This window comes from Peromyscus maniculatus, chromosome 7 (assembly GCF_049852395.1).
Source record: "Peromyscus maniculatus bairdii isolate BWxNUB_F1_BW_parent chromosome 7, HU_Pman_BW_mat_3.1, whole genome shotgun sequence".
Lineage (NCBI taxonomy): Eukaryota > Metazoa > Chordata > Mammalia > Rodentia > Cricetidae > Peromyscus > Peromyscus maniculatus.
In genome coordinates this window covers 81,469,315-81,488,424 of record NC_134858.1, presented here as the reverse complement: position 1 = coordinate 81,488,424, position 19,110 = coordinate 81,469,315, and the positions used below count along the sequence as shown (strand labels likewise).

The 19,110-nt window shown below is 36.8% G+C and overlaps 1 protein-coding gene and 1 long non-coding RNA gene across 12 annotated transcripts in view; one reads left to right on the top strand and one right to left on the bottom strand.

Moving 5' to 3' along the window:
- LOC121830920 (uncharacterized) overlaps positions 1–19,110 on the top strand; it is a 114,901-nt gene that overhangs the window by 2,792 nt on the left and 92,999 nt on the right. The gene's annotated exons all lie outside the window — the stretch shown is intronic.
- The window catches only part of Phip (PHIP subunit of CUL4-Ring ligase complex), a 126,592-nt gene continuing 120,857 nt past the window's right edge, over positions 13,376–19,110 (bottom strand). For 6 of the 7 annotated variants that reach the window (XM_076576760.1, XM_076576761.1, XM_076576763.1 and 3 more), the window contains one exon: positions 13,376–18,869. In XM_076576760.1, the coding sequence (XP_076432875.1) occupies positions 18,232–18,869 (638 nt within the window). In that variant the 3' untranslated portion in view covers positions 13,376–18,231. The remainder of the gene's footprint in view (positions 18,870–19,110) is intronic. The other variant, XR_013052864.1, reaches the window with a different exon arrangement.

Below are 19,110 nucleotides of genomic sequence, written 5' to 3'. Positions count from 1 at the left end.
ACTCTACCTGAAAAGTTCCCAGGCTAACCACCTGGCTGTTCCAGCTTCTGCACAGCCTCCCCCGACATATAAAACACAACAAGCTTTTGAAGCTGGACGCTGTCCTCCCTTCTCGAAGGCAGCCCGTCAGTGGGGTTTTTTTCTCTCCATGGAGAGTGGTTATGTTTAGTGTTTTGTTTTGCACCTACTTACACCAACCAATTGTTCCCAAATAAGTATGCCATTTGTAGATGATCACCAATTTCACATCAAAATGAACAGTTCTGAATGCAGACTAATCCAAGGCGAGGGAAGAGTAAGCAAGTCGGAGTGCTTTGGCCACAGTGGGTATCAAATTTTTTAGGGTTTCATAGACTCAGTATAATTGATGGGAAGTAGGGAAGCAAAGGGGAGCATTTATAGCATATGAGATGAAAAGCCAAGGAAGCAAGGGAACGTGCTAAAGTGGACTGGTCCTGAAACAAGCTAATCATCCCAGATTAAAGAAATCTTCCACCTGCCATGTGGTTTCCTGCCTAGTGCAGCAGATGGGGGTGTGGGATGTCTGTCTTTCAAAATAGAAGTGCCCCTTAGAAAAAAGATTCTATCACCTATCCTCTTTGACATTTTGGACAGGAAATAGGAAAATAGTTCCACATTTCATATACATCCATTTTATCCTGATCATATTAATTGTAACCTAATTACCTTTTATCTGTCCTTCCCACATGACTGTCAATTCCTTATGTTGGACAGTTTTTCGGTTTCACTTTACTGTTTTGTACTTTACTTGCAAACAACAGGGACCATCAATAGCAGAGCCGCTGAATGCTGGTTTACACAGACTCAGAAAAGGGAAGGACATGGTGTTGATTGCAGCTGTCTGTCCATTTGGGCTGTGTTGGCCTGTTATCTTTAATGAGCATGCTATTTCTCCAAAGTTCATCTCTCTCACAAGAACATCTAAGCAAGTACAGCTGAGTGGCAGGGCGCTTGCCTAACACGCATGAGGCCCTGGTCTGGCAAAAAATCTATAGTTGTGTGAAAGCATACACTCCATTGTGTAAAGTACTCTCACGATGTGTTAGAACTGTCTGTTACAAGCCTATTGCATCAGCAACAAGTGTGCCTCTGCCCTGTACCTCCTGTTGCCTCTGAGAATAACACACACTTGTGTTCACAGCAGGCAAACCATCAACTTCTGCCCAGAAAAAAAAAAAAAAAAAAAGATGTTTTTGAAGTCCTTGTGTAGCTACTGCAAAAGAACACCTAATAAATTTCAGTAACTTACAACTTTTAATAAACATGCTTAAATTGAGTTTGTTTCCATTGGAATTAATTTAATTCCAAAGCTTATTTAGAAAATTGTATTTGTACTTGATAGTAATAATGAGTGTATAGCACATACAGTTATATTTTTTCCTTCTACTGAATAAATCATATATATGTATTACAATTCCATCTTAAAATAATTAGTGCAGTGATTCAAATAAATCAACTCTAGCCCAAGGGAAGGAAAAACCATCAAAAGCATTTTTTAAGTTTATGCTAAATTAATCATGTAAAGTTCAAGGTACTGCATTCCAAATGGAGCAAGGAGTGAAGTATAATTAATTCAGAGTTGAATGTCAACCGAATAAAATTTTTTAAAAATTCCTTAATCAAATACCACCCTACCTCAATATACCTGCAAAACAGGCTTCTTCATCTCCATTGTTTTCATCACTGTATTCAGTGATACAGATTCATATGACTTACAATATTGCACCCATTTCTAAAGTGATAGATTTAGTGATACAGATTCATATAATTTGCAATTGTCAATTTTAATATGCATGTGGAATTTTTAACAAGAATTTCTTTGCAAACCACAAGGTCAGTATATATTTAAAGAATGACTATTGGTTTCATTGTGGAGAAATTTTGAGAACTCACAAAATTTCCAAGATGTTATTCCTCTTCTTAAACATTGTAGTCATTTAAATATTTCCTTATTTAATATTTAAGAAGAAATAGAGAGTTGAGTCTACTCCTGATTATTTATCTATACATAATTAAGTACTTCACTGGTCTATATTGACTTTTTTAAATTAATTTTATTTCGTGTGCATTGGTGTTTTGCCTGCATGCATGTCTGTGTGAGGATGTTGGATCCCTTGGAACTGGAGTTAAGAGTTAGTTGTGAGCTGCCATGTGGGTGATGGGAACTGAACCTGGGTCCTCTGGAAGATCAGCCAGTGTTCTTAACTGCTGGGCCCTCTCTCCAGCCCCCTATATTGACTCTTAACAGTATACAACTCTTATAATGTTTGGAGATGATGCAGTAAATGCTACAGCAATCACAACTGACTGACTGACAACACTTGCAGCTAGCTCTGAAAATTGGGCAATGTTTGCCTTCATGCAACCACAGAATCCCTGCCAACAGGAAGGTAGAAATGCCAGCGTCATCCACTGGGCCCAGAGTTACTTCTCACTAAGGAAGAAGCAGATGGTAGTTGGGAATAATACATTTTTTGAAGGACAATAGTTACTGTTATAGGTCTTATGATATCACTTCTAGAAATCTGGATGGAAGTCAGGCAGTATTTTCAATGCTAAGGTTTCAGTTTTCTGCTTATATTTGATACTTAATACTTAATACTCACAGCCCAGTAGATGTTAAAACTAGAAAGAATGTGTACAAGCTAAGGAACTGTTAAATCATCAGAGAGATGGGCTTTGATATAGTTGTTGTTAAACTTGAAAGCAGTACTACTTATTTAGAAATGGCAGATGCTAAAATGCTTGAAATGAATAAAACCTGATTATATTAGCAAACCCTTTTTTCTTTAAGGCAATAAAAATCAAACTCTGAAGTCCCTTTCCCTTTGACTACCCTGCTTCATGAGCAGTACAAAGTTGCTGTTCCCAAGTATGCCCTTTCTCCAGTCATGTGTGGTCAAGGCAAACAGCCCCCAAGTTTGCACACGGCACACGACATAACTGAGTCTCCCCGTACCACGGCCAAGGCCAGACATCTGTTCGCTGTTGCCAATGAGAAGTTGAAATGACAGAAGGGTTTTCATGACTAATTTGGAGGAAATGTATTTTGTAATTTTAAAACTGTATAATGGTATTAACTAAAATCATAAAAACTAAGTTGTTTATGTTATTCATATCATACAGTTCTACTTTTTTACTCTGCCAAAAATGTATCCTCCTTTCCAGCCAAACCTGAAACAAATATTTAGAATAGATGTCAAGTTGCCCCAATTGTTTCCCAGTTTTGTTTGTTTCATTTAAAAAAAAAAATAAAATGAAAACTCCATAATCAAATTGAAACAAAAATATCAAAGTGGATTCTTTTTTCAAGGCTTTAAGGAGACTTTGTATAGACATTTTACATACTATTAAATCATCTTGCCTGTGGCCAATAGCTTCCTTGTATAGAAATTAGACTACTTTTATTCTCAAGAACTACTGATGGGTTTAAATCCATGAATTGCATTATTACATGAAAAATTATATAAATATTATATATGAGAAATCTAGATAGCCAGATATATAAAGCTATCAAAGCAAAGGATTACTTTTCTGACATATTCCATTACTACTGATACTTAGGATTTGAGGAAAGTTCACCTGCCTTGATCTTTTTATTTAACAGCCTCTTTCTCACTCTGTTGCCCAAACTGGCCCAGAACACCTGGATTCAAGCAACCCTCTCTTCTCAGCCTCCTAAGCAGCACCAACACACTGTCTGTCTCCTCCTTCTAAACAAAAACTTACCTGTACTTCCCTTTACCTGACCTGGAATGTTTATGAAGAAATAACATGTATAGACTAGTAGAATCTTGGTGAATCCTTTTAAAGATTTGTTTTGTTTTTCAATTATGTGTATGTGTCTGTGTGTGAGTATGTGCACAGGTTTGTAGCTGCCCTCAGAGGACAGAGAAGCCAGATCTCTCCAGAACCAGAGTCACAAGCAGTTTTGAGCCATCTAACCTGAGTGCTGGGAACCCAACTCTGGTCCTCTGCAAGAGCAGTACCTGCTCTTAACAACTGAGCTGTCGCTCTAGCCCCAAGAAGCCTGGTAATCTTACTGATTAATCAGAAAATGGCTTTCCTAACCTTAATTTACACCCAAAATATATAAGTAAAATGTGTTTTACAAGTTAACTCAAAATATATTTTGAACATGTAAATTGAGTAAGACTCCAAAAGCAAATATGAAATCAGATCATATGTTCTAGCCTTGACCTTCCTGTGTGTGGTAGTGAATGCTTTATATGAGCAGTACATACCTACACTCTCCAAAGCTTTTCCAGCAGTCATGGGTGTCTGGCTTGGTGTGCTTAGCATGCTTGAGATTCTAGACTCATCTCCTAGCACCCTTCTCCAAACAGTCAGAATAAGTGATAGAAACTTTAAAAGTAGCATGTATGTTAATATGGCAAAGTTAGAGCTGTCATTTCAAGACAGCCATATAATTTATCCAAGCATATGCATTTCCTTTAAAACCAAGAGGAAATAGACCTTTTATGCAACGAGTATTAAACTACATAAGCAGACATGAAAGCATGCTCAACCAATTTGCAGCTGTCCTTAGAATAAGACATCACAGTTCAAGAATATTTCATACCAAGAATGCAATCATTCAATCTGTTTCCATAACATTTTTCTGGACTTTTTTCTTAAATGACCTAACAAAATAAAATGTTTTTTCTTCTGATTCAAATTTGTAAGGAACAATACACCAAAATAAAGAAACCACCAACTGAATGTGTTTAAAATAGCTAATAGTTTTCACATATGCATATTTTTCTACAAAGTGACAGCAGCAGACCCATCACTACGGGCATCAAATCAAAGATGGTAGTGACAGGGAGCACAGGAAACCCTGACACTGGGATAGATAAAAAGAAGCCTGAGATACAACCAGACTGTTCTTCTCGAGGAGGTCAGTCTTGGAAAGAAAGCCACAGAAACAGCAGTTCTTTAGGATTAGATGACAGAAACAAGATGAAAGGCTCTTCTGAGAACATAGAACATATGTGACCCACCTCATGTGCTGAATCTACCAGGGCCATGAAGGGAGGGCATGGGATTGGAGAAGGGGTAGAAGAGCTAGGTCCATGATCAGCATGTAAAAGAACACCAGAAAACCATTTGTATCATCTATAGCAGTGGTTCTCAACCTGTGGGTCATGACCCCTTTGGCAAACCTCTATCTCCAAAAATATTTACATGATGATTCACAACAGTAGTAAAATTGCAGTTATGAAGTAGCACAAAAAAAAATTTATGGTTGTGGGTCAGCACTGTATTAAAGGATGGCAGCATTAGGGAGCTTGAGAACCACTGATCTAGAAGAAGCAAGTGAGCAACCAGCTGAGTTAGTGTTGTGAGGAAAAGAAGAACCTGAGATGATCAAAAATTTGAAAATTAGACCCTTAAGAGATCATGAAACTTTTTTGGTATTTGTTTTAGAGGTAACTAGAAGGCCACACAGAATATGAAAAATATGTTAGAAAGAATGCTCCTTACTAAAACCTTTTCCTGAAGGAGTATGCTGGCTATTTTTCATTAATTAATTAATTAATTAACTTTTTATCAACTTGACACAAATTAGTCACCCAGGAAAAGGAAACCTCAACTGAGGGATTGCCTCTATCTGATTGAACTGTGGGCACTGTTTGTGGGGAGATGCATTTTCTTTTTTTTTTCCACCCGGTCCAACTGCCTAGATGCTTCCCAAACAGATCAAGCTGATCAACTGTCTCACTTATCCAGAGGGCCTGATCCAGTTGGGGGCTCCTCAGCTATTTGTTCATAGTTCATGTGTTTCCATTCGTTTGGCTATTTGTCCCTGTGCTTTTTCCAATCTTGGTCTCAACAATTCTCATTCATACAAACCCTCCTCTTTCTCGCCAATTGGACTCCTGGAGCTCCACTTGGGGCCTGGCCATGGATCTCTGCATCCAGTTCCCTCAGTCATTGGATGAGGTTTCTAGCACGATAATTAGAGTGTTTGGCCATCCTATCAAGAGAGTAGGTCAGTTTGGGCTTTCTCTTGACCATTGCCAGTAGTCTATTGTGGAGGTATCTTTGTGGATTTCTGTGGTCCTCTCTAGCACTTTGCTTCTTCCTATATCCATGGGGTCTTTATTTATCATGGTCTCTCTTTCCTTGTTCTCCCTCTGTTCTTGATCCAGCTGGGATCTCCTGTTCCCCTAAGCTCTCTTTCCCTTGAACCTTGCCCTTCATTACCCCCACTCATATCCAGGTTGTTCATGTAGATCTCATTCATTTCTCTGTCATTGGGCAATCCCTGTGTCTTTCTTGGGGTCCTGTTTTCTAGGTAGCCTCCCTGAAGTTGTGAGTAGCAGTCTAGTTATCTTTGTTTTATATCTAGTATCCTCCTATGAGTGAATACATACTATGTTTGTCTTTCTGAGTCTGGGTTACTTCACTCAGGATGATTTTTTCTAGATCCATCCATTTGCCTGCAAACCTCATGATGTCATTGTTTTTCTCTGCTGAGTAGTATTTCGTTGTATATATGTACCACATTTTATTCATCCCTTCTTCAGTTGAAGGGCATCTAGGTTGTTTCCAGGTTCTGGCTATTACAAACAATGCTGATAAAACATACCTGAGCAAGTGCCCTTGTGGTATGATTGAGCATTTCTTGGGTATATGCCCAAGAGTGGTATAGCTGGATCTTGGGGGAGATTGATTCCCAATTTTCTAAGAAAACACCATATTTATTTCCAAAGTGGTTGTACAAGCTTGCATTCCCACCAGCAGTGGAGGAGAATCCCCCTAGCTCCACATCCTCTCCAGCATAAGCTGTCTTCAGTGTTTTTGATCTTAGCCATTCTGACAGGTGTAAGGTGGTATCTGAGAGTCATTTTGATTTGCATTTCCCTGATGATTAAGGATGTTGAGCAATTCCTTAAATGTTTTTCAGCCATTTGAGCTTCCTCTGTTGAGAATTCTCTTGTTTAGTTCTATAGCCCATTTCTTAATTGGACTGTTGGGCATTTTGATGTCTAATTTCTTGAGTTCTTTACAATAGCCACAAATGATATAAAATACCTTGGGTTAACACTAAACAAGCAAATGAAAGACCTATATGACAAGAACTTTAAGTCCCTGAAAAAAGAAATTGAAGATGTCAGAAAATGGAAAACTCTCCCATGCTTATGGATAGGCAGGGTTAACATATTAAAAATGGCAATCTTACCAAAAGCAATCTACAGATTCAATGCAATCCCCATCAAAATACCAACACAATTCTTCACAGACCTGGAAAGAATAATACTCAACTTCATATGGAAAAACAAAAAACCCAGGATAGCCAAAAGAATCCTGTACAATAAAACAACCTCTGGAGGCATCACAATCCCTGACCTCAAGCTCTACTATAGAGCTACAGTAATAAAAAACAGCTTGGTACTGGCATTTTCTTGTTTGGATTGATATGGGAAGGTCCGGTCTAGCCCAGCCTGGGCAGATGGCCTGGATTACACAAGAAAGCAGGTTGATCAAGTTATGGCAAGTGAGCTATTCACAGGGTTCCTCCACCACCTCTGCTTCATTCATTTCTTGCCTCCAATCTCCTGCCTTGACTTTCCTTAACGGTGGACTATACTCTAAGTCAAATGAACTCTTTCCCCCTCCAAGTTGCTTTTGGTCACTGTTTTATCACCACAACATAAGTCCAACAGCTATCTAACTGGACTGAGGCCCATTCAACAGAAGGGAAATCATGACTGGGACTGAAACCCAAGTACTCAGGACTAGTGAAGTCAGGGATCTTAGAAGAGAACCCACTGGTGGCACGTACTACACCAGCACAATTCCAACTACATTCTGAAACTTACACTTCTGTCCAGAGGGAAATGCAGCTCTCACCCTTCTTCAGAGTAGCTTCTCTTTACAGCAAGTGGAAACAGTACAGAAAATCACAACTGGACTTAAGGCAGAGGGAATAGATTATGTGGAGTACAGCTCCTAAGGAGAAATCTTCAATATAACTGCACCCAATTCTCAGGGAACAATGTGGGAGAGTGAGACTTAGAGTGAGTCTCTCTGGAGACTGTAAGAGTCAAAGAACCAGAATGTCTACTGTGAGACTGTGTCTCCTGAAAATGGCTGCCTAAGGAAGACCTGAACAATGACAATATTAATAGATACAGTAATGTAGAAGGGAGAAAAATCTCATGGAGTCACAATACTCCTAAACAAAATTCTCCTTCAGGTAGAGAAGCAGAGAGAGGAAGACAGAGACACAGACACACAGGAGAGGGGGGGGAGGGGGAGGGAGAGAGAGAGAGAGAATATGACAATTAGCCTCTCTCAGGGACCAGCCTCCTAATTGGTTATCCAATACAAAATGGTCAGCCCTGAAACGATACACAAACAGAAATTAAACTTAGCAGTTTATATTTATGTGTATACCTATGTTTTTATGTAACAATAATAAATAAAAAGAGGCCATCAATTTTTAGGATGGGGTAAACGTGGGGAGGGTTGAAGGGAAGAGACATAGGAAGGGTTGGAGAGAAAAGGGAAAAAAGAAATGATAAAACTATATTTTAATTAAAATGTTAAAAATAATAATTAGAGAGGCTAACCCAAAGAAAATCTTTTCTGGAAATGAATTTTAACTTTGAAGATTAGTCATTATTTGAGTTTTGGTATTATGACATCCAACATATTAAATAACTTGCTCTAGCAGCCATTTCTTCTGAGGAACAGTGCTTCCCAGGCTGCAAAGATCTAGCCCCACAAACTCTGACATTTCTGTGCTGACTTCAGCAGAGCTCTTTTGCCTATAATTCCATTTCTAGTGTTCATTACTTGATTACTTGTAAACAATTCATTCGCTACAACATCCCCCCAAAAAATAGAACATAGCACAGAAATACAGAATTAGTTGCAACATCTCCAATAAATAGTCCATTTCCTTTCTCAAGTGATTGTATTACAGAGGCAATGACAATAAATTTTGTAGGTGCCAATTTAAATAATAGCCATTAAATTTTAGGTTTTTTTGTTGTTGCTGTTTTGTTTTTTGAGACAGGGTTTCTCTGTGTAGTTTTGATGCCTGTCTTGGATCTCACTCTGTAGACCAGGATGGCCTCGAACTCCGAGATCCACCTGCCTATGCCTCTCCAATGCTGGGATTAAAGGCATGTGCCACCACCACCCAGCAAATTTTAGGTTTTTATAACCTAGATATTACAGGCAGAACTGTTATCAAACTGTCATCAAATAAACTTTTGTCCACATCACATGGACTCTGGATAGCAGGCTGAAGGCAATCCATTGAATTATAAATATCTGAAATTGGCAGAGATTCAAAGCCAGAAATTGAAAAAGGCAGCAATCCCACAAAAGAGCAAGACCTCATGATTCAAGTAAAGCCAGGGCCTTAAGATAGGAAAGTATGTTGTGTGTGTGTGTGGCAGAACTCCATTTGCATGGAGCTAGTTACTAGATCAGAAACCCAGAAGCCACCTTCTGAATCTCATGAGCAGATGCACATGTCCTCTAGACTGTGCCTGGCCAAAGAATACCTGAGGGTTTTTAAGTAGGTACACATCTGAGATACAAGTAACTCCTGCCAAGAGTTGGACCAGCAGCTCTAACAAACCTTACTCATGTAAGGGCAGGTAAAAATACTCCCCAACCATTCCCCTTCTTCATATGGGGGCTGACTTTACAGTCACACTAACAGATCTCATAGTCTCTGGAGTCTCATTTCTTTCATAGGTATCCTTTAAAATCTTTAAACATTTAATTTCATCTTGGCATCTGCTCTTTAAAGATGACAGATTAATGAACCAAAGGCTGAGGGGCCCCCAGCTGGATCAGGCCCTCTGAATAGGTGAGACAGTTGATAGGCTTGATCAGTTTGGGAGGCAACTAGGCAGTGGGACCAAGTCCTGTGCTCATTGCATGAGTTGGCTGTTTGAAACCTGGAGCTTATGCAGGGACACTTGGCTCAGTCTGGGAGGAAGGGACTGGACCTGCCTGGACTGAGTCTACCAGGTTGATTGCAGTCCTGGGGGGGGGGGATTTGCCCTGGAGGTGGGAATGGGGGGTAGGCTGAGGGTAAGGGGAGGGGGTGGGAGGGGGGAGAATAGGGGAACCCGTGGATGATATATAGAACTGAATGGTATTGTAAAATAAAATTAAATAAATAAAAAAAAGAAAGCAGAAAAAGAAAAAAAAAAGATGACAGATTAAACCATAAATATAGTATGATCCATTCCAAATGCATGAAGTTTTGTTAATTCTAGATTAGAAAATGACCATGGGCAAAAGAAAGGAAGGTACTCTTGGTTTGGCCTTTTTTTTTTTTTTTGGTTTTTCGAGACAGGGTTTCTCTGTGTAGCTTTGCGCCTTTCCTGGGACTCACTTGGTAGCCCAGGCTGGCCTCGAACTCACAGAGATCCGGCTGCCTCTGCCTCCCGCGTGCTGGGATTAAAGGCGTGAGCCACCACCGCCCGGCGGTTTGGCCTTTTATAGTAAGACCCAACATCAGAACCACCTCTAGAGCACAATGCACAAGTACAGGTCACTATCCAGTCAGCTCCTTTGATGGGAGTATAAATTCCTTAATCTGTTTTCTCTAATGCAACACAACTGTACTGAACTCGTAGAAGTTGTGAAAACCAACTGAACTTCATAAAAATGCAGAGTAGTGTCGAATGTATCCTTATTATCAATGAGTTTGGCACTGGAGAAAAGCCTGGCAAGAGATCTAGGACAGAAACTATACATCTGACTTAAAAACAAAAGCAAAACAAAAACCCAGAAAAGATTGGCTAGAGAAATTGACCAAATCTGTCCATTTAGCTAATATGATTACATCATTTGCTTCACAATTTGCTGTTTTTAAGATGTCATTAATTATACTTTGTCAGTGAATTAGCATTACTCCATTTTGTTTTAAAAAAAGGGCTACTTTTCACTACTATGGGAATTTAATTAACAGTTGGTTCTCCAATAGTAATGACAGAAATACCTCTAAATTTTGCAAGTGTTTTGAATTAAGTGACAGTGATTGCTACAGGAATTAATTACCAGGCTCAAAATAAAAGCCAAATAGGAACCTCAGGAACGAAGACGAAGTGATGATCCTATTCTACGAAGCAGGTGTGTTTAGTCCAGTAATCTTACCTTCTGAGCACTTGCTGCACTTTGCAGTTTGTTTCTAAACTTTGTGTAAAGACAGCACCCTTTGTCACACACAGGTCTTTTTCCACCAGTCGATTAACTAAATGATCAGCTCGTGCCTTCACTGAGATTTCTCTGAATCTTTGGAGCTTAAATAACTTACCAAACCCAACTCTTGACTGTGGATACTGGTTCTGGTGCATCACTACCCACCTCAGTGCTGATGCAGGTTACTTGAGCCATCACTTCCTGCTTGTGTAGAAACCAGTTAGCTACACGAGGTGAATACTTGAGTCGTCTTTGAACATTCAGCCCTGGTCATGCACATGAGATTCTAAACTCTCTAAAATACACAGGAATTTTCCAAAGTCGTTATTCATTCATGCAGGTTTTAGCTTGGTTTTTCCCATAGCTTGTACTTTGTGCTAGGGCTGCTGTGGCTAATGGATCTGCTTTTAAATGCTTTGGAATGCATCACACCTGGAGGAGCAATTCAGCCCCAAGTTAGTTCCAAATAGGAAAAAACAAAGGTAAACCCCTGAGCCACTAGTTAGGTCAAACACAGTTCTTTGAGAACAGAACCTATAAGGCTTTCTTAGTACCAAGAATGCGGGCTGTACATTCATGATAGGAAGCTGGGGATGGTAGGCAGATGAATTAAAATACTCTGACACTCTAGGGATTAAGCAGCTTCTACCAGGTGATTAATTTTCCTTTCTCTCAAGGCTAGATCCTAAATTTATAAAAATTAAAACTTCAGGATGTTTTACATTAAAACTACCTTTGAGATTTCTGCTTGGAAAATGAGATCCTTTACTGTTTTTTAGTCAATAGTAAACAACAATTTACAACAATGTTATTACAATATATTGTAACAGCACATCAAAACTTCAAAGATTCAGCAAATGTCACACTGCAATTTAGCTATGACAAACAGTCTGCTTCGTGGTCTACATCAAAAGGTAAATTTAAGGCCTAGATACGAAAGTCAAGCTTTAGATGTGACTAAGATAGGCTATTTGGATTGAATTACACTTTAAAGATGGAATCCTGTTTTACAATGAAGATCTGACACGAAATGGCCTGGCTAGGTTACTTACTCCTTCACTGTCTGGAATTTTCCAATATGAAGACCAGGGCTTCCATTGCACCATGTTTAGCATGTTTTACTGGCCCAAGATATTAATGAATTGGATCTTCCCTACAACTCTTTTCCTTAAATAGTAACCAACATATGGTAAACCAGAACTACAAGGTCTTACAATTAAGCTTAGTCAGGGGCTTTGTGGCCTTTAATCTTACTGTCCTTAAATACCAGGAAAACCTAGATCATAAAATTGATGTTATGACGAAAGAAATCAGTTCAAAGTAATGGTTTTAAACTAATTTTTCTTTGCTGGTTTTTCTAGGTATATATCAGGTGCATCAGTAACATTTAAAAAGAAAATATACCTGAAAATCACTACTTGTTTCAACTTAGAAATTTATTTACATGAAATAATTTAAATGCAATTTCTTTGAGAGAATGATTAGTAACACAAATTACCACTATGTTTAAACTTAACTTTAAAGTCTTACATATAATTCCATATAATATTCATCCTAAAATTGGAGATTCTTAGAGTTCTTAAATACGTATGCCAACCTAAAAGATCTGTAGGAAAAAGATTAAAAAATAGCAAATTTTTGTTGTTTTGAGACAGGGTATCTTGTAACCCAGACTGGCTTTGAAATCTTGATCTTCTGGGATTAAAAACATGTTACCACCATGCCAAGCTGTAAAACAGCATTCTTACAGATCTGTACAAATACCTTTACAAAACTTCAGCTTTAAGTAAATGTTTATGCAAAATGTTCCCTTGTCATGTAGCCCTCATAAAAATACCAAAATACTTAATTATCATCAATGCAGTAACTTATATACAACAAGCCAATAAAACTGTTTATTTAAATAGACACAGAAAGGCAAATGAGTCTTTATTTTTAACCTTTAGTCACTCTGGAATCACATTAGGTGTTTGAAATCTTTGATAGTGATTTTAACATTTCACAACTAGACAGAACAATGGAACCTCTAATAAACTAGAATTTACATAATGGCTTCTATATCACAATCACTTTGGTAAGTTGCCTACTGAGTATGTACCAAGTGCTTTATGGTGTCCAGAACTAACTAAAAGAAACAAAAGAGCAAAGAAATCATGAGGCTCTACAAAATGGCTTAGAAAAACAAGTTTTCTATTTATTTAAAAATAAGTTTATAGTTACTACATTGCAGGGACAGGAATTCTTACACATACATTCTAGTTTGTATAAAAGGATTCCAAGAATTATGCATCAAAACTAACATAGAAAGTGTCCACGTAACAGTAAAGAAAGGTCCAATCAATATGTACAAAAAGAAAGGGCCTGCTACCGCGGTGCAAGACTGCCGTTTATGACATGATACTCCAGGTCTAGAAGAAATAAAACAAAAACATCAATAAAGCTAAATAATTTTTCAAAACTCTGTCACTTATTACATACAACAGATTTGCTTGTGTTTAACATTGCTTTCTGTACAAAATAAACATAATTTTAATTTGAAATGTGTCAGTTACAACTTTAACCCTTTAGGTCAGTTGCTTTTCAAAACTTGAGCTATGTCCTACATGTCTAAATATCCCATGGCGGGATTTAGTAGTTTTCTTAATAACTTTTTAAGACCTGTCTCTTCTTGCAGTTTCAATATGGTCTAAAAATGTAACATTGTATCTTATTTTTTAATTTATTGTTGTGATAAATCAACACCCACATCCTTGAAAGTAATCAGCATGTGTGTGCATCTATCTGCTTTGTAAGTGCATGTACTATAATACAATCCTGAACCTATCTTCTTAGCTCTTTAAATGTAGAAACTCATCCATATACTACTATGTATTTGGTTTGTGCCATAAAAGGTTAATTTCCTGATATTTTTATCTGCATTAAAAGTTTTTCAAAAGAGAGCTATTGAAACTAAAAAATATATTTATAGCTCAGATAGTCTACTCACTGTAATGTGTGCAGGGTCACCTCCAGAGCGCTCACAGTGGTACTTACAGTCTTCTGACTCAATCTGACCTCTTCCTGGGGTACTGTACATAGTTCAAAATGACTTTTCATTTGGAGCACTTTGATAAGTATAATTAAAAACAAAAGTTTCTTAGTAGATGCATAAATTTTAGTTCAAGTCATCCAGAAATCAGGGGAACTAGGGAAAGTCTGCACTTTTTTTTTTTTTGATGGAAACAAAAGGTGTACTTTCTCTAATTTTAACTTAAGACAACTTATCACCAAATCAAGCTACTATTGTTAACAGTATCTTCTAAATAAATAGAGAGTAATGCATTCTAGACAAAAGAAATTCCCCCAACCCCGTTCTCATTTTTAAAATACTACACTCCCTGCATATAGGATAAACATTGATAATAGCCCTTTCATCACTCAAGTACCTTGGTCCTTTCAACCTACTCAAAAATGAACTTCAGGTGAACAAAATATTAAAAATCAGTTTGTTTTCTTTAGAGAGAAAGCTTAAAACCAGTTCCTTTCAACTTAACATTTGAGACAAATTTATAGAAAGCTATGGATGTATAAAACGGAATGTCAAAATTAAACACTGCCTACTGCTAACATCTCACAGGGCCCAAATTTTATTTCAATACACCTATGAAGGTATTTGGTTAATCTACAACGCTATAGCTAAGGAACACTTCTGTTAACAGTTCTATGGTAAGGGAATGTTTGCTGTTCAGGGTCTGACATAATTTCCAAGTGAAACTGATTCCAGTCAAGCTCTTCTTTCTGACGTGGCCTAATCACCCAACAAATTTTCTACAGTTATTCTAACTATAGTAAGACAGTTCTATAGTAATCCACCAGTCTTTCGAGTTGGAGTGATACAATGCAGTAAATACAATGGCAATAAGGCCCTTAATCTTCAGTTTACACTTATATGTAGAAGACAGATTGCTCTAGAGAAGGCTGTGAAGGGGGATATTTTAAGAACCTACATATCTACTTCCAAAGGCTGGTAGATTATATTTAAAAGGAGTCTAAATAAACTACCCTGTGACAACATTTAGAATTCTTTTAAACTCAAGTTTTGTGAAGTCAGGATAACATAAAAGAACAAAATTAGGTATATAAACTGATTTTGGGGATGTTGCTGCTGCTGTAGCCCTAGTCTTAAAAGTTGGTTTGTAGCTAAAGAGAACTTTGAACTCCTGATGTTCCTGCCTCCATCTCTCAAATGCTGAGATTACAGGTGTGCACCACTGAGCTCAGCCTGAAAATTGATTTTTTTATGTTCCATGCACATAACAATTTTTATTTCTGAAAGTTTCCATAAACTTGATATTTTTCTTATTGCTTAACTAAGACAAGTGCCAACAATTCCTTCTGGTCTATAAACAGTACATACATTGATGTTACTATCTCAAAGGAGACTTTTCCAAGTGGTAAAACCCAAAACATGATGACTTAAATTTCTTAATTCAACTTTTGCAATCTACAGAAGCTAAATTATAAAAATATAAAATCTGGTATTAATATATCTTAAGTGTTTCAGTTACAAATAATCTGATGCAAGTCATTCTGCTTTACTAAGAAACCAGTGTCTGAAAAAATGTCCAAACATGGTCATAAATATACAGCATCTTTAAAACAGAAATAATGTATTTCTTTGTTGTAGGAAAGATGGAAATACTTATTTCACTGCTTAGAAGTTGGAACTATCTGTGTACCATTCAAGAGGTCCTCCACACTAAGACTGTGTGCGCTTCCTTTTACTGAGCACATCTTACATCTACATTTTTTTTATAAAAATGGATTTTAGTCTATTTTTCTAATACAATGCAGATAACATCAGGAAATTACATTTTTTTCAAATAGATTCCCTTCAAAAGCAACTAGTTACTTTAATGACTTAAAATTTCCAACATACACACTATCATTTTCAATAACGGTGAAATTGACTCATTTTTCTATATAACATGTCATCCATTTCTGCATTATGAAGAGTTAACTACTTAACTTTAATTATATAGTTCAATATATTTGTTAGAAAAAAATAAATGTACAAAAACCTAAAAATTTTGAAATTAGTTTTTAACTGTAAAATCACAGCAATCCAGTCAGGATCTGGAAAATGGTTCACTTAGTTTCACTGGAGGGTTTCTGTACAAATTTCGTTACAAATGATCTAAAAAGCCCAAATGCATCACTTTTCATTCTTCAAGACAGTTAACATTTGTCCTTATTGGAAACAAGGAAAAAATTATATAATCTAATTATATGTTTTGCCAAGGTTCAATTAAGGACTTTATTCTCTACATCAGGATCATTCATGCTGATACATATTTTTCCCATCCTTTTTAAAAATGTAGTATCTGAAAATTTTGGTTACATTTTTGTACCATATCAGTCCTCAGAAAATACTACATTCTTAAAACTTAAAAGAAAAAAAGTAATTTTAAACAATAGAAATGGCATTTATGTTGGTTTTCAAGGTATAAAATAACTAATGTACCATAAAGAAATAAATAACTGCTTTCCTTTTCCATAGCAGTACATATAGTAATACATTCTCCTAAGTCATATAGTTATCATTTACAATAGACAACTTAATTTTACTAATGATGCAAAAAAATAATAGAATACAAGGCACAATCATTAAATGGGCGTTTCTCTTTAGAGTGTATATTGAGATACCAGCGTGATAAGGATACCGTAAAAAGTGCAGAAAAAACACAATGTGCAATGAGACCACTGTATAAAACATGATTGCATAAAAAGTGATTTGGCCTATTTTTAACTTTTAATAGTTGAAAATAACCAATCTTTTCCTTAAAATTAAACTATAAAGTATGACATTTTAAAATTGTTTTTATTCTACTACTATCTAAAAAATCCTGAAAAAAGAATTTATACCTGGGTAATAGTATGCGTTTGTATATCTATTCAATCACACCATTTATCAATATACACACGCACACAGACATGGTTCTTTGTAAGTCATTTTAGCCTATTGGATATGTCTGAAATTTTAAAATAATCCAGATCAAGTAAACATCAAATTCCATACTTTTTTCCTGTATTTTCCTTGAATCCTTTAACCACTTAAACATTGTCTCTAAGATATCTCTGTCAAAGGACCCACCAGTGCATTATTTTCCTACTATTAGTACCAAAAAGAAAAAAGAAAAAAAAAGAAAGAAAAAAGATACAACTCAGCATAATTCTGTAATCACTTGCTCTTTAGAATATATAGCTTTTCCAGTATTGAAAAGTGTATGCTGTCCTGACAGTCAAAAACAGGCTTTCCACTGCACTGATTCTCAGTCTTTGGCACAATAAACAGAGATAGAGTGACTGATACAAGAATCAAGGTCTGAAAAATTAGACAGTCAAATGTTTTCCAATGTGGATATGTTTCCTTTGCATCAATACATTTTCTCCTTTAGTTTGGCAGAAATGGAGTAAAACAAAAAGCTTCCTCTAGATGTTCTGTAGTTGAACACCCTACAACTAACACTTCTCAGGTTAACAAATGGTGGGGTCTTTAAAGTTAGCTTTAGAGGAAACGTTTCTTAATGTACTGCTACTCTGTGTAACATCTTTCTTCCTAAGGGCATGACTTCTGTATCAATAAAAATGTATCTTACTTGGTCAAAAATAATTCAATTTACCAGGAAACATTCTATCACTAGGAATACTATGCTTCAAGAGTGTAGCAGAGCTGTCTCTTCCATAAATAAATCAGGAATTTATAACAGGTCCTCAATTTCGAACAGTGAATGAAATGAATGTGGAAATGAATAACCTACCTAAGGGCAATAAATAGCAAACATTTGAAATATATATGTATATAGATTTTCTTTTTCATTCAAAGAAGTAAATTATTTTCTAAATTTGTTTGTTTGCCTCCTTTTTTCCCAAGTCAAATTGTAACATTCCCTAATCCCTCATAGCAGCCAGGAAGCAGAAACCTTAGTTCTACTTACTCCTTAACTGTACCTGCTTCATAGACTCTGAAGTACAATATTTTGCTTCAAGTTACCAACCAATTAAATTAGCCTTTGCTTTTTCAGTCAACTTTCGGACCCGTCCTCTACTAGAAGTCCCAAAAGTCAAAGAGGTGTCTTCAAATAACAGCTGCCTCTGTTCTTCTTCTGAGTCATCCTCATTATAGAAAGCTGTCCTTCGACCTTGGTTTCTAGTTCTCATATGAGGTTCAGAGCCTTTGAGTTCTTCAAACTCTTCTTCCTCATCTATAGGACCATCTGTTTTTTTCCGGTTACTTCTCCTTAACACTTTAACATTCGTAGGAACTATGAGTTCTGAATCTAGGTTTTGTGTTTTCATCTTCCTTTTGGGTTTTCTGCCTCCACGACTCTTTTTCTGTAACAAATCCTCCTTAACAACATTCGTTTCAGAAAGAAAGTTGCATGTTGAAGAAGGAACCACCTCAGCCCTGATTGGAGGCATGTTATTTTGCTCAGAGTTTTCTTGCTTTGTACACAGAAGTTTCTTGGGCTTTCTACCTCTTTTCTTGTGTGTAACTTCACCACTGCTGGTGTTAGCTTCTGCCTTAGGCTTCCTCCCAGGCCCTCTCTTCACAAGTTTTGATGGCTGTCCTCCATGACCATTTACTTGAATGGTTCCTGCTATAAGAACATTGTTCTTACAATCTCCTGAAGGGAAAAAAACAGTACAATTAATATGTCGTTTAGCCCTCCAACTCATCGGTAAGGGTACTAGAATACTTCTACATAATGATACAGTAATAATAAACAACAACAACAAAAAAAAACCCCACTAAAATAAGAGAATTGACAAATTTCTTCAGCTATTACCTAGATACCTTTATTTTAAAAATGTATTAATTGTGTGTACACTTGGATGGTGATGTCTGTGTGTGAGCGGCACATGAGT